The sequence below is a fragment of the Gymnogyps californianus genome, chromosome 4 (genome assembly GCF_018139145.2).
Source record: "Gymnogyps californianus isolate 813 chromosome 4, ASM1813914v2, whole genome shotgun sequence".
Lineage (NCBI taxonomy): Eukaryota > Metazoa > Chordata > Aves > Accipitriformes > Cathartidae > Gymnogyps > Gymnogyps californianus.
The window spans coordinates 13,473,425-13,492,196 of NC_059474.1; the positions used below are offsets into that span (position 1 = coordinate 13,473,425).

The following is an 18,772-nucleotide window of genomic DNA, read 5'->3' on the forward strand; positions in this document are numbered from 1 at the left end:
GGGGTTTGGGATCTGTATTGTTAAATATAGCAGTGCTTTTTCTTTCATATTTACTGATTCATCTATTTAAAAAAGAAAAGAAAAAGATGGAAACATCTGTGTGTAATATAATGACATTTGTGTGTGTTTTACTTAGGAACAGAGTACAGAAGAAAATAAAGGACTGAGAGTTAGTTTATTATCCTCTTGTTCCAGTTCAACTCCAGTCTGAATAGAACTTAATTAATTGTCACCTTAATTCTTCCCGTTTGTAGTGCTTTTGTTGTTCATGTGATCCAGGCGTTGCAAGTAGTCGATGACTGTGCAAAATAACACCATTTGCATAAATTCTGAGGTTAATGCTGCCCTGTGATAGTACTGATTGCATTAAAGACAACGTGCTCTGCCTGTTGGGCCAGTTTCTAGTAAAAAATACAGATCATCAGTGTTCAATTAAAAATAAATGATTGCTTATTTCCTTCTCGTTGTTTTTAAAGGATCCATATTATTTCTCCTTAATCTAAGACTTTAAATAAGTATTTCAAATAGAATAAAAATAGTTCTCAAACAGTGAGCTGGTCACCAATTTTCAATAATTTATTTCTAAACTTTTATCCAATCAGTGCAACCTCATGTTCTATTAACTTTGAGAGGTTTCAATTTATGATAGAACTTGGCACAAGGTCTTTAATAAATCTTTCCAGGGTTTTCAAATTTATAGCTGTAAATCAGGCTCTGTCTGTCATTATTCCATAAATAATTTCTGACAGAATGTCTTTATTTCTACATTGTGATATGATAAAAAGAAAAATTCAACTAATAAATTCAGTAATAACAATTGATTAGTAAAATTCAACAAATAGGCACAGTGGGCTGGTAAATGCTGGGCAAAATTGGCTTCCAAGGTAGCACACAAGACTCTTGTCATGCTCCATGTTAATTTTGACACCCTGCTTGATTTGATGTCTTTCATTTCTGCATGCAGATCTGCGATGTACAAGGTGAAGTCAGATATGTATTCTGTAGTCTTCTTTTGAACGGAATATTTAGGTCAAGTATATTCTCTTTAATCAGGAGTGAAACTCAAAGCAGAATTCACTTATGCAGTGTCTTTGAAATAGTTAGCTGTGAATTATTACATGTCTTACAGAAATTCCTAGAACACCTGGTGCTAAGAGTCAAGTAATGGTCATATGGATGGTGGTGCTTCTCATTGCTTGGGTGCAATGTGAATATGATTTTGTGCGCGTTGTGAGCACTCGTGCTTTTATATATATGTTAGACTCACAGAAGTTTTGTGGATGACTGCTGGTACATGTTTTCTGCTGTGTCTGTATTCCTTCCACTTGCTATGCTTGAAATGTGAATCTAGAAGTATTAGTATGGCTATGTAGAAGTTTCAGCGTTGGGAGATAGGACAGTAAGAGCTTGTATGTAGGGCATTGTATGACTTTCAAGTCCCATATAATTCACAGACTATTTTGGTCTATGTATGTCAGCGTTTGCTGAACAGGGAAGTGAGACTTGGTCTGTGACTGGAGCGAAGCTTTCCTTATACCATGGGTATGAGAAGCAGTGTCCTTCCATTTCTGATCTTCTCCAGCGGTGGTGATGAGCTGTGGTTTTCTGAAAAATGGATTACTTGGACATGGATTTTATGTTCCAGGGTTAGGTATGTACTTAATTGTTAGATTCAACATTTCTGTGCTTCCGCTTGCAGTTCAGGAAAATGGATCATGTAGAGTAGAGGCCTTTTGTGACACTGTGCAAATGTTACAAAGGTGCTAGATTAAAAACAAGTAAGTTGCATCTGTTAGCAGTAATGATATTGCAAATCAACCAATTATATTAATACTTTAAGATTGACTACCTGCAAGAATTTGCACTATGTCCAAGTGAAGGTTTTTAGTTGCTTAAACTTTGAACTGTCCTGCTGAAATTACTGCAGAGTATGATTTGTATGGAGTATAAACAAACAGTTGTTTGTTGTGTTGGTCTTTCCCAGTTTTTCGGTTAGGTTGAAATACTGAGAATGTTTCTTTTACTTTTTCGTACCTTCAAATGAATTTCAAGGTATTTAAAATTTGGGGTTTGGTTTGAAACTGCTTGTGGATGCAGTTATTAGCAGCAAATAGTCCGTTCTCCAGAGGAACCTGTATCCTGGGCTGCCCAGCCTTCCTTCTCTGCTGCTGTTGGAGCCTGTCCCATCGCAGGGGGAGTATCAGCAGAGAGGAGACCAGAGTGAAAGAGGTACTGGTTAGCCCACCAACCTAAAGAGTCCAACTTCTTTAGAAAATGCCAGCAAACTTGTCCTGTTTTTAGTCCCTTGCTATTTGTACCTTGCTAGCAGAGAGGGAAACACCACACCTGCCTGCTCCTGAGAGCACAGGTTGCTGTGAGCAGTGCTGACTTCCGCAGGTGCAAAGTTGCTGTCTGTCGTCAGGGTCCCATCTCTGCTCCATGCCAACTGTTAAATGTGCACCAGAAGAAGCGTTAATGTTTCGGTCAGTGTTGTGAAAACTTATGTAGTAGTGATGCTTACTGTAATACTTCCTCAAAACAACTTTTTTATAAGGTTTTTTGTAATATTTATGCACAGTAGAAGGAAAGGGGGAAATACGAGCTATAAGTATATTGGAAAAATGTTTGACAGTTATCCTGGATGTACCTGGGAAACGGTAGTAATAGTAGTAATGTTAAATCTGAAAGCGGAAAGCTTTGATGCTTCTGCACTATAAATAATCACTAACAAAGATGATTGCCAGTGTGGAGAATTGTTTTCAGAGGGATTAATTTCTGATTGTTAAGTGTAAGTATATTTAGACAGAAAATGATTTTTGTTCCTGAAAGCCAAGATGTTCGTGTAAATTGGAGGAATTAGCGATTCGGACTCCACAGAGCAAACATCAGCCTGATTATTACAGATGAGACCTGATAGGTGTAGTTATATCGAGGTTAGCACAGGAAGCTCTTCCTTTATTTTACATTTTAATTATGGCTGGCATATTATTGTTAGCAATTGAATTTACACAGTTTTCTTTAAAAAATATCCAGTTTGGCAGAGTTTCCTTTCCTGAAATGTAGCAAATATTTCTAAGCTTTTAACGTCCCTCTTGCTAAGTCACCTCTGATCCAGAAATCTCCATTCATAAATTTGTTTGTGCATATGAGCATATACATTCATGGATCTTCATTGTCCAAGACAGTAAGGCATCCAGTAACTCCAAACACTTTAGAAATTTTAAGACTAAATAGAAAACCTTATCTGAATTTTGCCAAGATTTAAAATGTAAATTTCTATGTTAAAAGTGCTTTTAGCTTTACAGCTACCACTAACCATTTTGACTTGCTTTAAATCTGATTTTTCTAATGTATTCATCTGCCGGCTACCATTTCTAAAATGTTTCATTCTGCAGTTTGACAGATTTAGAATAACTTATGAGAACATAGTAGTTCTGCAGTTTTACATTCTTTGAAAGATCTGTATCATAGGTTAATAGGGTCAGTATTTGAATTAACAAGTTGTTAACTGAGGCTGCCTAAAATATATGCTCTATCACAATAATAGAATCCAAATAATTGAGCTTGAGGAGGAATAAAGGAACTTATCAGAGTCTGCTTTCAAAACTGAACAATGTAAGTGCTCCTGTTCTTTACCTTTTGCAGTTTTGCAATGCAGTCCAGAAATTGTGACTCCAAAATCTGAGGTTTTATTGTATAAGTGAAACCCTGTAGGAGTTTGCAAGGCAAGATCTATTAGTTAAATAGTGCTAATATCTGCATCCAAAAATAAATAAAAGGTAGCTAGATAAGCTTTGACTACACGTGACAACAAGAGATACCTAAACATTTTAACAAGGACCTGCCATCATGGGTGGAACCTGCTGCTAGAAACGGTGAAACGCAGTTCTAGCAAACTTGAGCACAGTTGTTTCACCTAAAAATAGTAACTCCACCAGTTTGCTCATCCTGGACAAGGAATTTGGGGAAGTCTTGTGCTTTAGCTTCTAAGTGGTGGTTCTCATGCATTTATGTAAAGAGTCATTGTTTTTTCTGTTCCTTGTTCTGTGAGAAATCTTCTGCTGGAGCACAGGAAGATTTTTCTGTAAGTGTTTTCATTTTAGTTTTCCTAAACTGCTTTTACTGATGGAAGGATGAACAGAGTTTATTGACAGAGTGCAATAGTAGCACACGGGGCAGAAACAGAGATGAGGCAAAGCACCTGTTCATCCTAATAACTCTTAAAAGCAATAACCCAACAGTTCCCTGAAGCTTTTATCCAATTCAGAATCCCCAGAGCTCCTCTTTTCAACTCTGGGGCTATGCAGATCATATCCATGGATGGTCCATTTCTTCTTTTGAAGCTAGCTGCTTTAAAAACTGTCCACTTTTGATGTCATGTTTCTGTAAAATAACTGATTGTTCTGGGGCCAGCTTGTTCCTGCAATTCTGTGAGAGAGTCTCAGTGAAGACACGTTCTGGCCTCCCCCTCTGTATGTTCTTTCTCTGTATAAAAAGAGAGGAGAAGAAAATTATTTCAAAAGTTTTATTAGCTTATGTTTCAGAGAGGAGAGCTTTCTGTGTTGCAAACAAACTAAATGCAGAAGTTAATATTAAAACAGAAATGCTCTGGAAATCCAGTAAATATGTGGGTAAGCACGCGGATTCTGTCTGTGGTCCATTTGCTGCTCCTGTTCCTGCTTGCAGTGTGTCATGGTGGTGGTGAGTATGCCAGCCTCTCAACGCACCCCTGAATTGCTGCTGCTGCTACCAGCCCTTTGTGTGACAACATTGGAAACACAACAATCACATTTTTTACCCTTAATACTACTTCTAAAGATCAAGTTTTTAATAAAGTTACAAAAAAGCAGGGTTAAATAATGAGCTCTATGCTGCCATGGGTGGTCTATTAGCAGCAACCAAGCCTACTAGGGGTCTTCAGCTGATTTAAAGCTATCTAGGTCTGTCTGTACCCTATATCATCTTCCTACATTTCTTTCTTCTGTCACTGTTTCTAGTTGAGGTGAATTTCATCATACCAGTGTTTTTGGAAAGTCTCAGTTTACCATCATAAATACTCATGCCTATATTGTATATTTACCACAATAAATGTGTTATAAGACATGAGCTATAGTTTCTCTGTGTTTGATATGTTTTAACTCACAGACAGCTGGTGTTTTCCAGAATCTGAATATCAGATCCAGTAATGTACCACACTTGAAGAAGAGGAAGAAGGATATGCTGATCAGCTCTTACAGTTCGAACTTCGGGCTGAATCTAAAATATGTCTGTTCTTCTAGATGTCTGACATGTGGTCAAGACTGGAAATTATACAAGAGAGTATGGATATTTTGGGACTAAATATTTCACAAGAATAATTTACGTTTTCCCGTGGTTCACACAGCCTTCTACCCAGGCAACAGATACTTTCTTAAACCTAATGGTCTGCCTTGAAGTCCCCTTTCATGTGCTTCTGGTATGTGTCTTCATGCTGCTAAAGTTCCTTTGATCTCCTTTTGGCCACTTTCCAGACCATCTTTTAATTCCTTTTGTGAAATTTCCATACCAGCTGTAATTCCTGCCAAAGGCAACTGTTCCATCTCTGTTCAAGCAGGGCCTCAAAGTTTTAAATTCTCAACATGTCTCTCTCTGGAAGTAATACTCCCTGCTCAGACTTTGGAAAAGTCAGGAATATGTCGATCCAAGCAGGGCTGGGGAGAGAAATAAGGAGGCAGAAATACGGTCATTCCTTCCTTGACTACAATTATTCTCTTTCCATTTGCTGCTTGACTTGATTGTAGTGATACTTGGCTTTTATCTGCAGTACTTGCTACTCTTTAAGCTCCAGAAATCTTTATTAAAAAAAAATGGAAACTCAGCCAAAACCATAACTCATTTGGCACTCTTTGCCAAATTCTTTCTGCTCTGTACTTTTAAGTCTCTGAATCTTTTAAGTGCAAGACCTGGGATTGCCACTCAGTACCATTCTTTTACTGTCATTAAAGGATACAGATGTGACTCAAAATCATCTTGGACTTGGAGTGATTGATTAATCTGTAGATGACCCTCAGGTGCAAGGGGAGGGTCTTTTTGAAATTTCGAGTCCCTATTTCTACACCATTCTACCGAAGAGGAATTTCTGACTTTGGAAGGAGGCCTGGCAGGCTTCCTGGGTAAGGTCCTAGTTAAATAGGTTAGTATCAACAGACTTGTCTGAAGAATGGGGTCAGGATTTTACCATATTATCATAAGGGAGAAGCTAGTGGTGTTTCCTTTTTTAAGTTTACCACTCTACTATAGAACTGGAACTGACTGGAAATAATGGAAGTTGTATGAAGATTTTTTTTTTTTAAATTCAGTTTTATTTTTTCTACTCTGGTAGGTTTTAAAAAACTGAAATGCGCTACTTATTTTTGTTAGGACACTAAGATCTGCGTTTCCATCAAAGAACAACAATTTCTTCTTTAAAATCCTGACGGGTTGTTACAACCTTTATGTAATTGTGATTTAGTATCCAATGAAGTCTATTAAGAACCTGCCACTGGCTCGAGTGGGATTGGATCAGGGTGCATGGCTTTGCATAGCTGTACTCTATGTACATATTATAAGTCCATAAAAATATATGTCTGTATATACAAACAACATATTTTGTTCCCAATTTTAATCTCTACATCTATTTTTTTCTAATTAATTTGTACAGTAACCTTAGTTACTTTTGTCTTCAGTACTACATTATATACATTGTCGAGAGGTAGTATATAACCCCTGATACGGGAAGAGTGTTTTTTTGAAGAGTTTATCTGACTCAGTGCAAGAATGGATAAAGTAATTGCTTACCAAAACCCTTTTTGGGAATCTCAGTGTGCTGAATCTTCAGAGATTCAATACCATTACTGGTTTTGTTCTTTAGGACAAAAATAGGTAAAGGTGGAAATTTGGCCTAACTTCACTGTATTCAGAAATCTTAGATTCTACAAAGCTTAGATTTTTCTACATACTGTCAGGAAACGTAAGCACATTCTGCAGTTTCACAAGAAAAAAATCATGGGAGCTGAAATTATGTGGATTTGTTAAAGGTGTTAGTTAATTTTCTTAGCGTTTACTGCATTCCTGTTCACCAGCAAACCATATGTTTAACCTATCAAAAATTTATTCTTTAAACAAAAGAACAGATTTTCCATAGTTACTATAACCATTTAGAATTATCATTTTGTTCCTTTGCATAATGGGTTAGGAAATCTACTTGGAAATTCTCATGCATAATATAATTTGTTAAATTTAGCATACTATTAAAATTATCCTGTTGAATACTGTGACCTTAATACTGTCTTTGCAAGTTTCCTTAGGAGCTTAATGCATTCAAATTTATAATAACCTGGGTACAAACCCATTTCTTTTTCTCTGACCTTTTTGCCTACTCCTTCTATATGATTTACCCTTGCTGTATATTGTTTTCTTTTAAATAGTGTTATGTCTTAGCTTGAAGCAAAGCTACTGTCCAGATTTTCTCTTTGAGGTAATATTGCTTCAGGCTACTTTGTAACTTTCTGAAATGCAAAGTAATTGTAGTTCAGGTTTTAATTGTATGTCTTTTTCTTCTTTTCAAGAATATACTGCCTGGACACTTTATCAGTTTGTTATTTAAAGAGCTGATAAATGTGTCTAAGTCGTATTAATTTATGTTGCAATAGAATTCAAATTAATGGTAACCGGAAGATCTTTCAATGGATAAGTAGCATGAAAGGTATAATTAAATCTCTCTGAAAAAAATTACAGGATATTTCATGAACGTCAGTAACAGTTTCAGCCCTTAGATAAATTTCTTTGTTACACATATTTTTCAGGGTTATCTCTAACAGAACTTCAAAAAATGTACATGTCCTAACAAAGCAGTAATTCTTCCCCTTGATCTGCCCATTCAGGTACTTTTGGGTTTGTGCTTATTTATTAGGTTCATATTGTCCCCCTAAACTATGCTTTTACAGCTTCCAAAAGGTTCATATTGTGGTAGTATCATAATGACACAGTGGGTTTTTTGAGCTATGTGCAGAACATTTAGGTAAATACTTAATCTTAAGCTGATGAGGAGTCCTCCTCTAGTTGGTGATTACTGTTAAGAGCATTTCAGAGTTCTTTGGTTGAGGCATTACCTCAAAGATTAACCCACTATCAAGGAATAGACTGTGGCTGAAGAATTAGCACGGTTGCACTGTTGGGAAGAAAAATTGTGTGCCAAATGCAGAATTAGTCACTTCAATTAATCCATCTTAAAAATTGTGGTTAAGTTTCTCGTAACCTGGTTCAATCACTTGTGGGAGTGTATCAGCCTCTTGTGATCAAATCCGGTAAGCTGTAGCAAAGAGGTGAGTTGCCTTTTCTAGCTCTGGGTCTCTGAAGCACACTTCTTGGTGCAAATGTTGTGTCTTTGTGCTTTGTTTGGGTTGTAACTGACAAACAATGGCACACAGTGATCCAGCCCTTTGGAACAGGCGTTCGTTTGCTTAACCGTGTTTCTGCAGAATCTCGCATTGCATTGGACACTCAAAGCTTGTTAGTTCATCTCTCTGAAAATATCATGGCAGACAAGCAAGAAGTGGAGGCTCAGCAAAGGGATTTTATTCTACAAAACACCAGAGTGTTTCATGTCTTATAAACTGACATTTTGTAGAAGTATAGAAACGGTGTATGTGGGACAGGGCCTTTGCAAGTCTGTAGTCCAGTGTCCCACTGGAAGCACGATCTTGTCAAAACTATAGATCAAGTTAGCTGTGGATTTGTATAGCTGAATCTTGAAAACCTCCAAGGATGGAGATGCCACAACCTCTTTGAATAACCTTTCCAGTTCTGCACTGCCCTCCTAGAGAAAAAGCCTTTCTAAGTAGCAGTCTGAACCTCCCAAGCTGCCACTCGGTTGCTTTGGACCTTACAACATCATGCACCGCTACCAAGAAGTGTTTGGCTCCATTGTCTCTGTAATCCCTGTCAAGTAGTTGTAAACTGCTATTAAATTGTCCTTAGCCTTCTCTTCAACAGGTTAAACAAGCCCAGCTCCCTCAGTCTCTGCAAACGTCCTAAGCACCTGCGTAGGTGCTTAGGACTTTGCTGGATTTTGTCCAATTTCTCCACTTCAGCTAGAGGGGGATTAGAAGCTGGACACAGCGTTTGAAGTGTAGCCTCATCAGCGATGAGCAGAGAGTGATTTCCCTCTTTCTGCTGGCCACATTCTTCCTAGTGTTAGCCCAGCATGTGGTTTGCTGATGTGAGCCCACTGTTGGCTCATATTCAGCCTAGCATCCAGGATGACCCCAGGTCCCTTCCAGCTGGGCTGCTATGTTGCCAGTTGCTTTTCAGCCAGATGTGTGGAGCTCTTCTGCCCCAGTTGCAGAATTTTGCACTTCTCGTTGTTGAACCTCCTGAAGTTTCTCAGAGTCCATCTAGATTCTCACAGATGGCATTTTTTTGTTGCTTTACAGCCATTTCTTGTCTTCCCTTAGTTTGTAACTGAGAGGTGAAGCACTGAGTTTTTATTGTTAGTTGTATCACTATGGATGTTTTTAGATTGGCAATGTCTTGCAGTCCACAGTGCATAGTGAATATACACTAAGCTTAGATGGCACCAAAGTGAATTTTCTGTATGTTTTTTCATGAATCAGTGCAAGTTTTTGGCTACCTTGACAAGATTGTTTGAAATATACCAAAGAGCCTTAGACATTTCTGGTTCATGAAAGACTCGTTGATTCTTTTCTTAGTGAGAAAGATGGCATTTTTATCTAATACCTCAAATAGCAACAGTGGGAATTGCATTTAGTGTGCAGTGGACTTGAAAGAAATCAATATTCTTTTTAGCTTGTATAAAAAATCATAGGTTCTTAGCAAAGCCATAGCATATAGTATATTGAAACTGTCATTATTCCTTTTTCTGTGGAGACTATCCATTAAAGTTCAGGTACTAGCAACATCATTTCTGGATGCTGGAACATAAGTATGGGCTCCCTAGCAGTGACGACTAACATGATTCAGCTGTAGGTACAAATTGTCAGGCTCATTTTTCTTCACCAGCTATATGTTGGTTGGGGAGACCCAGGTAGGACTACAGTCCACAGTGGTACTGTCCTCTCACACGTGCAGGAAATGGGAAGGTTATGTTGAAGCACACCTGAATGTTGTCACTGGGTGAAGAATGGAGTTGAGGAATCCACTGCTGCAGCCATAGATGCGTGGATGCATTCATCTAAAGGTCCACACAATGGACTTCTCACCATTTTTTTTTCCAGCCATGGAGACTGAAAGGTAGGTTTTTCTTCATTTCTCAAAGGGAAAATGAACTGTAGAAAAACCAGTGATTTCCATAGGACTCACAGGAAAATTTCTGGTGGATCTGAGAACTAAGTTCAGGAGCTATATTACAGTCCTTATGTACACAATAGAGTCTACCCAATATTTAAACAAGGAAGAAGAGGGGATATTCTAGCTTGGATATGGTGGCAGGATATGAGTTCATCCTAAAAATAGCACGTGTTTTCTGTCATGGAAGAGCTTTCTGTTTGAATTGGACTAATCTCTGGAACATACATCTTTCTCTTGTGGCAAAATTGTTTTCTTTTTTAATTCCATGAACTACTCTCCCAGACAGTGGAGGTGATCCTACCTTTTAAAAGTGTCCCGTATGGTTGAAGTGCCTCTTGAAGTGCTTGGGACACACAGGTCAACCTAGACTGTAGAGGAGGTTCAAGAACAATAGTTAACTTGTGGGGAGAAAATCAGGAGGATGTAAGCAAAGGAAAGGCTCTTTGAAGCATTTAATGCATAAAGTGCTTGTTTTTGAACACTTAAGGATTGTTTTTGAAACAAATGTAGGTTGCCCTCAAAGTGTGAAATGCTTGGCATTTGATGTTTTTGTAGATAACTAAAGCAAACAAACAAAAATCCACACTGTGACTGTTTTAGCTCTTGCTTTCAGTTGTAGTTCCCCGCCCCCCCAGTTTTAGCTTTTACCAGTTTGCATTTGAGGGAGGGTAAACACCTTAACAGTTGTGGTTTGGGGTGAAACCTGTTTTCACTAATGTCAGTCCTTCCAAGGATTATTAGAAACTATCCCCAAACATTTCAAAGTGTTTGAGTTCTTTTCTCTGTCTGGAGAGAAAAGTGTCAGTGATATCTGTGCATTGTTACTGTAATATCTAGATTATCTATGTATCATGGTCTTTTTGGGGCAGCTTTTTGGTGACTCTGAGAGGGGTTTAGGCAGTATGTAAAACCTAAAGTCATCAGGGTTCCATGATGATTTTGGTTCTTTCTGATACTCTGTGTATTTGTTACATAAAGAAAAGGAGCAGATTTACTAAAATTCCTGATAGTGCTTAGAATAATCACTGCCTTAGAAAGTGAACAGAACATCTATCTGTAGTGCTCAGGACAGAATTAATCATCATCCTATTTCTTTGAACCAGCCTGCTGTATCTTATTTTATTTTTAAATACTGGGTTTATTAAATATGGTATTATATATGTGACCAATTTTTATTATTTCTCTTGGAGATACCTCATCCAAATATCTTGGCCAAAGTCTGTTTATAATCATAGCCCATGGACAGCCATAATCATAGTCCAAGGTAGTAGATATTCAGAGATACAAACTGTTTTGTTGCTTTGAAGTGGTTAGTATGTTGGAAACCGGGAACTTTGTGAAGAGAAAAGCAGTATACAGTGGCAAATAAAACCGTAAAAATAAAGATTAAGAAAACATCCTGTCTGGCATCTTTGTTCAGGAAGTGAGTGATGCATACATCTGTTTTGCCCAAATAACAAGTGAACAATTCTATTTACCCCTACATTTACTCTTTAGCATACACCTAGCTGAAAGATTGAGCTTAAGTAATTGATACAATAAAAGTTGGGTTTGTTTTGGTTTTTTTTTCCCTAGTAGAGTTCCTCTGCCATATTTTTATAATTATCATTTTCTTGGCTTGCTTTCCATGCTTTTCAGCAGTTCTGAATTATATATAAACCTCACATGTATAGGCTTTGTCTTGTCTCTCAATTCACTTGCAAGATTAACGTTGCTGTTGACCAAAGTTAAGCAAATGCAATGAAGGCAATTCCCAATTAATTATTGGAAATTGTTCCTGCCTGTGAACATCAGTATTCAGTGCACACTCCTACCAGAATAAAATGGTTGGTCATTAGCTTCCAATCCTCTGTGTCTAAACTTGACACTTCCTTCAACAAAAAACATCGTGGTACTCCTGAAAGATATACAGAGATCACTTTTGGAAGCACACACACTTGTTTTAGTAAGGCTTTAGAGAATTGTTTTTGAAATTGTAAAACATTGCATTCATCACCACACTCAAAAGAATGATTTATTCATGTATTTCAGATAGAGGGTTTTTTTGTCTCTCTCCCTCTCTAATGGACTGCACTTTGGTATATACAAATCATTTGTATGTGTCACACTAAAAACTGGTGGCTGAAAACTGTCATCCTAGCTGGAAACCATGAGGATAGTGGAAGGTTTCCGTTTTTCCTTTAAAAGTTGTCTTTGTTAGGATCAATTCTTGTGGTAACCCTATTTAGATTAATGTGGAAGTAAAGTAAAATGCCTCTATGGAATGGGTGGGACAGCAGAAGCAAAAGAACTGCTTCTCTGTTAGGTAATTCATATGGTAATGGTTTCTGTAAAGGAAGTGTGTAAAGAGCAGACTAAGAAACTTCCATTTTGAAAGGGAGGTAGAAGGGAGAGAATTACCCAATGGCAAGTACTTGTTCATGTCAGACTTGAGAGATTAATTTAAACATGATTTCCTTATTTATTTTATTTAGGCTGTCTAGTTAAGTTGATTCTCAATGGCCATATCCCATCTTGCTATATAGGTAACTGGCAAGAGCATCATGAACTCATGAACCAAAGAATCCAGCTTGCTGGCCGGGCAGACAAATGGAGCGCCACAGAAGACGTGAAAGTAACCCAAATACTTCAATAGAAAATGGGGGTTCTCACCACACCCCAAAATATACTCACTCGAAGCAGGCATTCTCAAATTCATTTCTTTTTCCTTCACTTGTAATGTGGAAGGTGCTGACTGACAGCCCTGGAAATTAAGTCCTCTATTTCTCCACAGGACAGGTATAGCAAGGGCGGCAGCAATGCAAGCTTCCCCACATTGTCCTGCCAATGTTCCTCAACCCAGTTCTGAAGAGGTCACTTCTGGAGGTGAGTGGGTGGAAGAGTCTCTGTCCATGCAGTTATTGCTGCCAGGCAGTGGTTCTTGCAGGACAGGCTGTTGGACGGAGACTGACCCCTTGTCTTGAATGAACCACCAGTCTTTAACAGATAATCGCTTTATGTATCGTAAAGCGGCGTGGGCTGGATTTGTTGAGGTTGCATTATTCTGCCTGACTGCTGTCACGTTTTGATATTTCTTTGTGGTTGGATGACACCTTTGCATTTTTTCTTTTTGCACTCTTTTGTTTTCAGAGACTTTGTCAATGCTTTATGTACACGTCTACAAAGTAGCATGCGAATAACTGAATGCAGTCTGGTTGTAAATGTGATACAGAAAAGCAGTTACTGGTGGCAGCCATGTGTGCAAGAGGAGCTTTAGAGCACTAGACCAGGAGGCATGCTTTGAAACGCACCAAAAATTGATAAGAAAGTGAATGTTGGTTTCCAGTATCTAAATGAACTATTAGGTTTCTGTTGTAAAGCCGTATCTTAACATTTTCTCTTTTCATAATTACTATGTAATTTAGATATTAATACCAATTAAGCTGGTAAACTAATGTTCTTTTTTAGATTATTTTACAATTAATGAAATCTTCCTATCTAAAGTTAGACATGCAACATTCTACACTATATGAAAGTCATGGGTATGTATTGCAGTTACAATAGATAGTTGTCATCTAAACCAGAAGTTATGTGGTAAATTATGTGAGAGGAATTAATATGACTGATGCGAGTTTTCAGAACAAAAATAATGAGTGCTCACAAGTTTGGCAAACGAATTCTCAAATACATTCCTGAATTTATGTAAGTACTACATACTTCAAATACAGTGAGGAGTGTTCTGTTTTCAGCCAAATTTACATCTCTTAAATATAGAAATACAATTGAGAAAATGGAAACAAAGGCGTAGTAAGGCTGTTAGGTCATGGTGAATTACTTCTGTAGCTTCAGATGCTGTTTGAAGGATTTGCAATGACTTGATTGTCATTTGTAGTTGAGGCCCATAAGTCTGTTTAACTCTGCTTCTATGGCTGTTTGTAAACAGGTATGATAACAAGAGAACGTAATACAGTTCAATAATTGTATAAATTTAGCATTATTCCTGACTGTTTCCACAAGATCTAGAATAAGAAGAGTTAATTTTCCTAACCAGAATAGACTTCCTGAGGGGATTTCTTGCCTTTTTTACTTTAAAGGCCATGAATCAGAATAGTATTCATTCCATATACAGCTAAAAGAGTTCCTGACTTCTTTTCTGTCAGGGTAGCAAGGGATACAGGATTTGGTTCATAATTAAAATGAGTGATAGAGTCCTGTTGGGAAGTAATTTGGGACCGATCCATAAATTCATTTTAAGTGAAGAACAGTTTGAGGATCTTTGTCATGACAATACATGACATTAGGTAGTATAATATTAGGCATATTTGCTAATAAGTCACCTTACTTAATGTTTGTATGGTGCCAATACATCATGTCGATTTGATTTTTCAGCTCTTTTGAATGCAGTGCAGATTGCTAACCTTTTACTGTTGCTGCCAAAGTCTTAGAGAAGTCTAGAGTTGGCCTCCCACACCCCTGTGTGAACTGAGTCCAGAACTTCAGCTCAAACCTACCTCTATGCCACATAAACTTTTGAAGATAATTATATACCTTATCACAACTAAACCTTTTTTATAATAGACTTTATTTTAAATTCAAGTACGAAAATACAGTTAAATCATCATCAATACAAACACAAAAGAATGGTCAGAGAAACCATTTTCTTCACACTGTATTTTATTCGTACCACATTCATCTTTCTGTCTCTGTGTATGCTTTCTGTGAATTCTAATTAATTCAGAGTCTGATTTTTCTGCATATTTACATTGAGTAATGGTGATCTAAAGGAGCATACTTGTAAAACAACGTATTACCCAGAGCATCCCAGAGCAAGATAATCCTCATAACCTTGACCCTGGAGTCCTAAGTTGTAAAAGTAGTTCTGTTGATTCCACTATGCCTGGTCACATGAGAAAAGGCTTCAGCATTAGGTTCATAGTTATAGATCCCTATCTTAAGAGCTTCAGTTTTATCACCTTTTCTTTACCTCCAGTTATATCCTCGTGATTGTATAGCCTCACTGGTTATGTCCAAGGACTGGGAGTAAAGTTAAACCAGTCCTCAGAGAGGGTATATAAATATCTTTCCTGAATTACAGTGCGTTGGTTTGAGGCTTCAGACCCAATTCACAAACTCATTTTTCTCACTGACCACTAGATAACAGCAGAGTTTAAGGGACGTATCCAGAATTTTGGGTCAAGTGTCAGAGGCAGAGATTTCAAACAAGGAATAAGCAACTCTTTACGTTCACATTGAATAATGTGTGGACTGTGCATGGTCACAGTAGGGAAACCCCCGTGCTAAAATGTTATTTGTTTCTTTTCTGTCTTTCTGTCTGTGAAGATAATATAGATTTGTATTTATATGTAGGTGATCCAGAAGGGACTTTGCTTATTCCCAGTCTTCTGGAGGTATCTCTTGAAAAGTGTTTCCCTAGCAGGTTTGGAGCTAGGATGGAGTATGTCAGGCTGCATGTGATGGTCTGGAAGGAACTGTGTAATGTTAGATTGTTCAAAAAGGAAACGTTTATTTGATGCACTTAGAAATGTTTCCTGTGTCAGCACCGGACTTCTGAATATAAATGACTGAGATGCAGTAGAAGGAAATTCCTTCTAATCAAAACTATGTCCCTGGTGTCTGTAAGTAAAAGGGAGACTAAAGTACCAAAGCTATTGGAAATGAAAACTCATTGCTCAGATATCAGGCTGTGCAACTGATTTCATAGATTTACCAGGTAGTTATCATAGGCTCCTAACATGTTACTGTTTAGTATTATTGTGATCGTAGGAAGGAATTTGTCACCTGTCTCTCCAGGTTTCATGAAGGACTAAGTTTTTACCCTCCATTCATCTCTAGGTTGGCAGTTTTAGTCCAGCCAAGTTCATTAGTGACCACGATATCATTATCAATCAACATATATACTGTTGTATATATGAAAAATGTTTGTTTACATATTCATTTAGTTCCTAGTAGTCTGCAGCGTTACTATGGCATCTGTAAAGGTTCAAGTGTTGGCACACTTGGAACTCATTGCAGTATCATTGCTGATGCTGTGAACTCTTACAGGGCAGGAAGTGCATTTTTCTGTTTGCACACAGAAACCCAACCCTGCCGGAGACTTTGGATACTCCTGTAATGCAGATAATAAGGAAATATGTATTTATAGCAGTTCCTTGTGCAAGGAACAAACAAACAAATAGTCCACCAAATCCCACAATAACAATTTCACCCATTTAATTATTTTCTTTTGAGCGCCTAGGAAATTGAGGCCCATTGAAATTGCTTTTGAGAGTGTCGCCTTTAATCTTGTAGCAGAGTATTTGAACTCAGACATTGAAAACAGTTTAACAGACAAAATACTGCAAACACAGTATGAGATGTACAGACAAAAATGAAAAGGTGATATGCAATGTACATCTTCTTTCAGAGGCCTTATGAGAATGCCATCTGATTATCATTATCACAAATACAGTACAAGTACCCGTCATCCTCTGCATTCCATAAAAACCTAACTCCCAAATGAGCTGAGTTTTCATAGAAGTCAAACTATCAGATCAGCCACAAAACCCCATATAAATTGTTTTTGGTTCTGTCATTCTTCTATTCCTAGGAAGACTAGTGAGACCTAACAGCTCAAGAGTATTGAGCTTGATGGAATCTAAATTTCAGTAGAGTTTTTTCTACTTTAGTATGCAGCAAATTAAAAGTTAACAGAATAAATACTGAGACCCTAGAATTGTGAGATTTTCTGGGGCAAAGAGAAGGTTTGTTTACTCTTAAACACTGTTTGCAGTTTCTTTCTTAGGCTCATCTACTCTACATTTGGAGTTGATAGAGAATTTCTCCTGCACTTTAATGGCTGTTGCACCAGGAAGCTGTGGATTTTTGTAGACTTTCTTTTGCTTGATCAAATACTTCAGGCCTTTCTAGGGAGATGAAGCAAATTAGGAAATGTGTTCTTTTTGTAAATACTTAAGAATGTGCTTCAGGAAAAAGAAAACTTAATTTTTTTTTTAAAGGACAGGTGCATCTTAATAAGCACTTTAATAAAAATTAAGGGATTGATTAAAATTTATCTGTAATGAAACAAACAGTGATTAAGTTCCAAGGAAATTGATCTGAACTTCCAGGCGAAAAAAATTTGAGATGTTAGCTGGAATCTTAGGGCAAAGATGGCTAAAATTTAGACAGTTTGCTGTAACATTGTCTACCAGATCCTATCTGTGGCTCTGTGTGTGGAGTTCTGAATGACATAGTGACATTTATATTGCTCTCCGGTTTGTCAAAAAAAAAAAAGCTTATTTTGCTAATTAAGTAGGAGAGAATGATACAATGTATTCTGGCAGTTTGTGACCAGGTTGGGAGAACAATGTCCTGTTTGTTCTCTAGGATGGGAGCAGTAGAGATAAATTCAGAATAAAAACATTTATTCTGGATAACGGTTGGGGTTTTTTTGGAACACTCCAAGATATTTTTATTAGTAGTGTTTACATCAACATTGTAATTTTGTGAGGAAGGAGTCTCAGTGCTAGCTTGCTTAATTTTGTAGGAGTGCTGGAGTGAAGGCTGCCTATTTATGTCAGGAGGAGCACAATAGGACAGTATTCTTTAACCTCCAGAACTACAAAAAACCATTCAAAAGAATCCATGTAAGTGGAAAGGAAAGTTTGATTGTAAAGAGGTTTTTTGGTTGTGTTTTTTGGGGGTTTTGGGTGGTTTTGGGGTTGGGGTTTGTTTGTTTGTTTGTTTGTTTTAAACTGAGGCTTGGCTGCCCAGTTCTGAATGGTTGGGAATAGTTTGAAAGTCTGTTTGGAAGAAATTGGCTCAGGGTCGTCTCCTGCCCAGTCCTGCACAGTGACTGGTGGCTTGTGCTGTCCGTGATGGGGCAGAGGACACTGGAAGACCTTTGGGGGCCCTATGGGGAGACCGCTGCCAGGAGGCTTCTTTCTTTTTTTCCTCCTCCCCCCCCTTCCCCCCCAATAAAATGTCCTCTCAGCTAAATGCTTGTGCAGAAGAAAAGTGATGTTATGGCCTGTGTACTTCGCCTGTCCTAGTTATACAGCTGACAGTGCAGTGACTGTGCCAAGTGCACCATGAACTTGGTACCTCTACCCTTGAATCTCATAGTGAATGTATAGGGATTTCTTGTTTGGAGGAATCTCAGTTGCTGTGGGTGGTGCAAGTGTGTGTTTTCTTGTAGTTCGTGGAGGAATCTGACACAAGTTCAGAGCAGATCTCTTGCTGGCTTTAAGCTGAACACTTCTGAGGAACACAAGGTAAAAGAAGCTGGAAGACAAATTGAGTTGTGCCTTGCCTGCAAGTAATGAAATTTTTCAATCCACGGTGCTGCTGGTTTCACGCTGATAGAGATTATTATTTTCTAGTATTTCCCTCATGATGGTATTTTTCTTCCTTAATACTTACACTATTTTGCTTGTGCTAACTGTTAGCTTGGTTATATGGGGTCTGT

General features: G+C 37.8%; 1 protein-coding gene across 2 annotated transcripts in view; it reads left to right on the forward strand.

Moving 5' to 3' along the window:
- Positions 1 to 18,772, forward strand: part of PPP2R2C (protein phosphatase 2 regulatory subunit Bgamma) — a 142,728-nt gene that overhangs the window by 7,665 nt on the left and 116,291 nt on the right. Inside the window, exon 2 of one of the 2 annotated variants that reach the window (XM_050896029.1) lies at positions 13,105 to 13,191. The exons of the other annotated variant lie outside the window; for it this stretch is intronic. Within the exon in view, the coding sequence (XP_050751986.1) occupies positions 13,105 to 13,191 (87 nt within the window). The remainder of the gene's footprint in view (positions 1 to 13,104; positions 13,192 to 18,772) is intronic. 2 annotated transcript variants of the gene reach the window in all.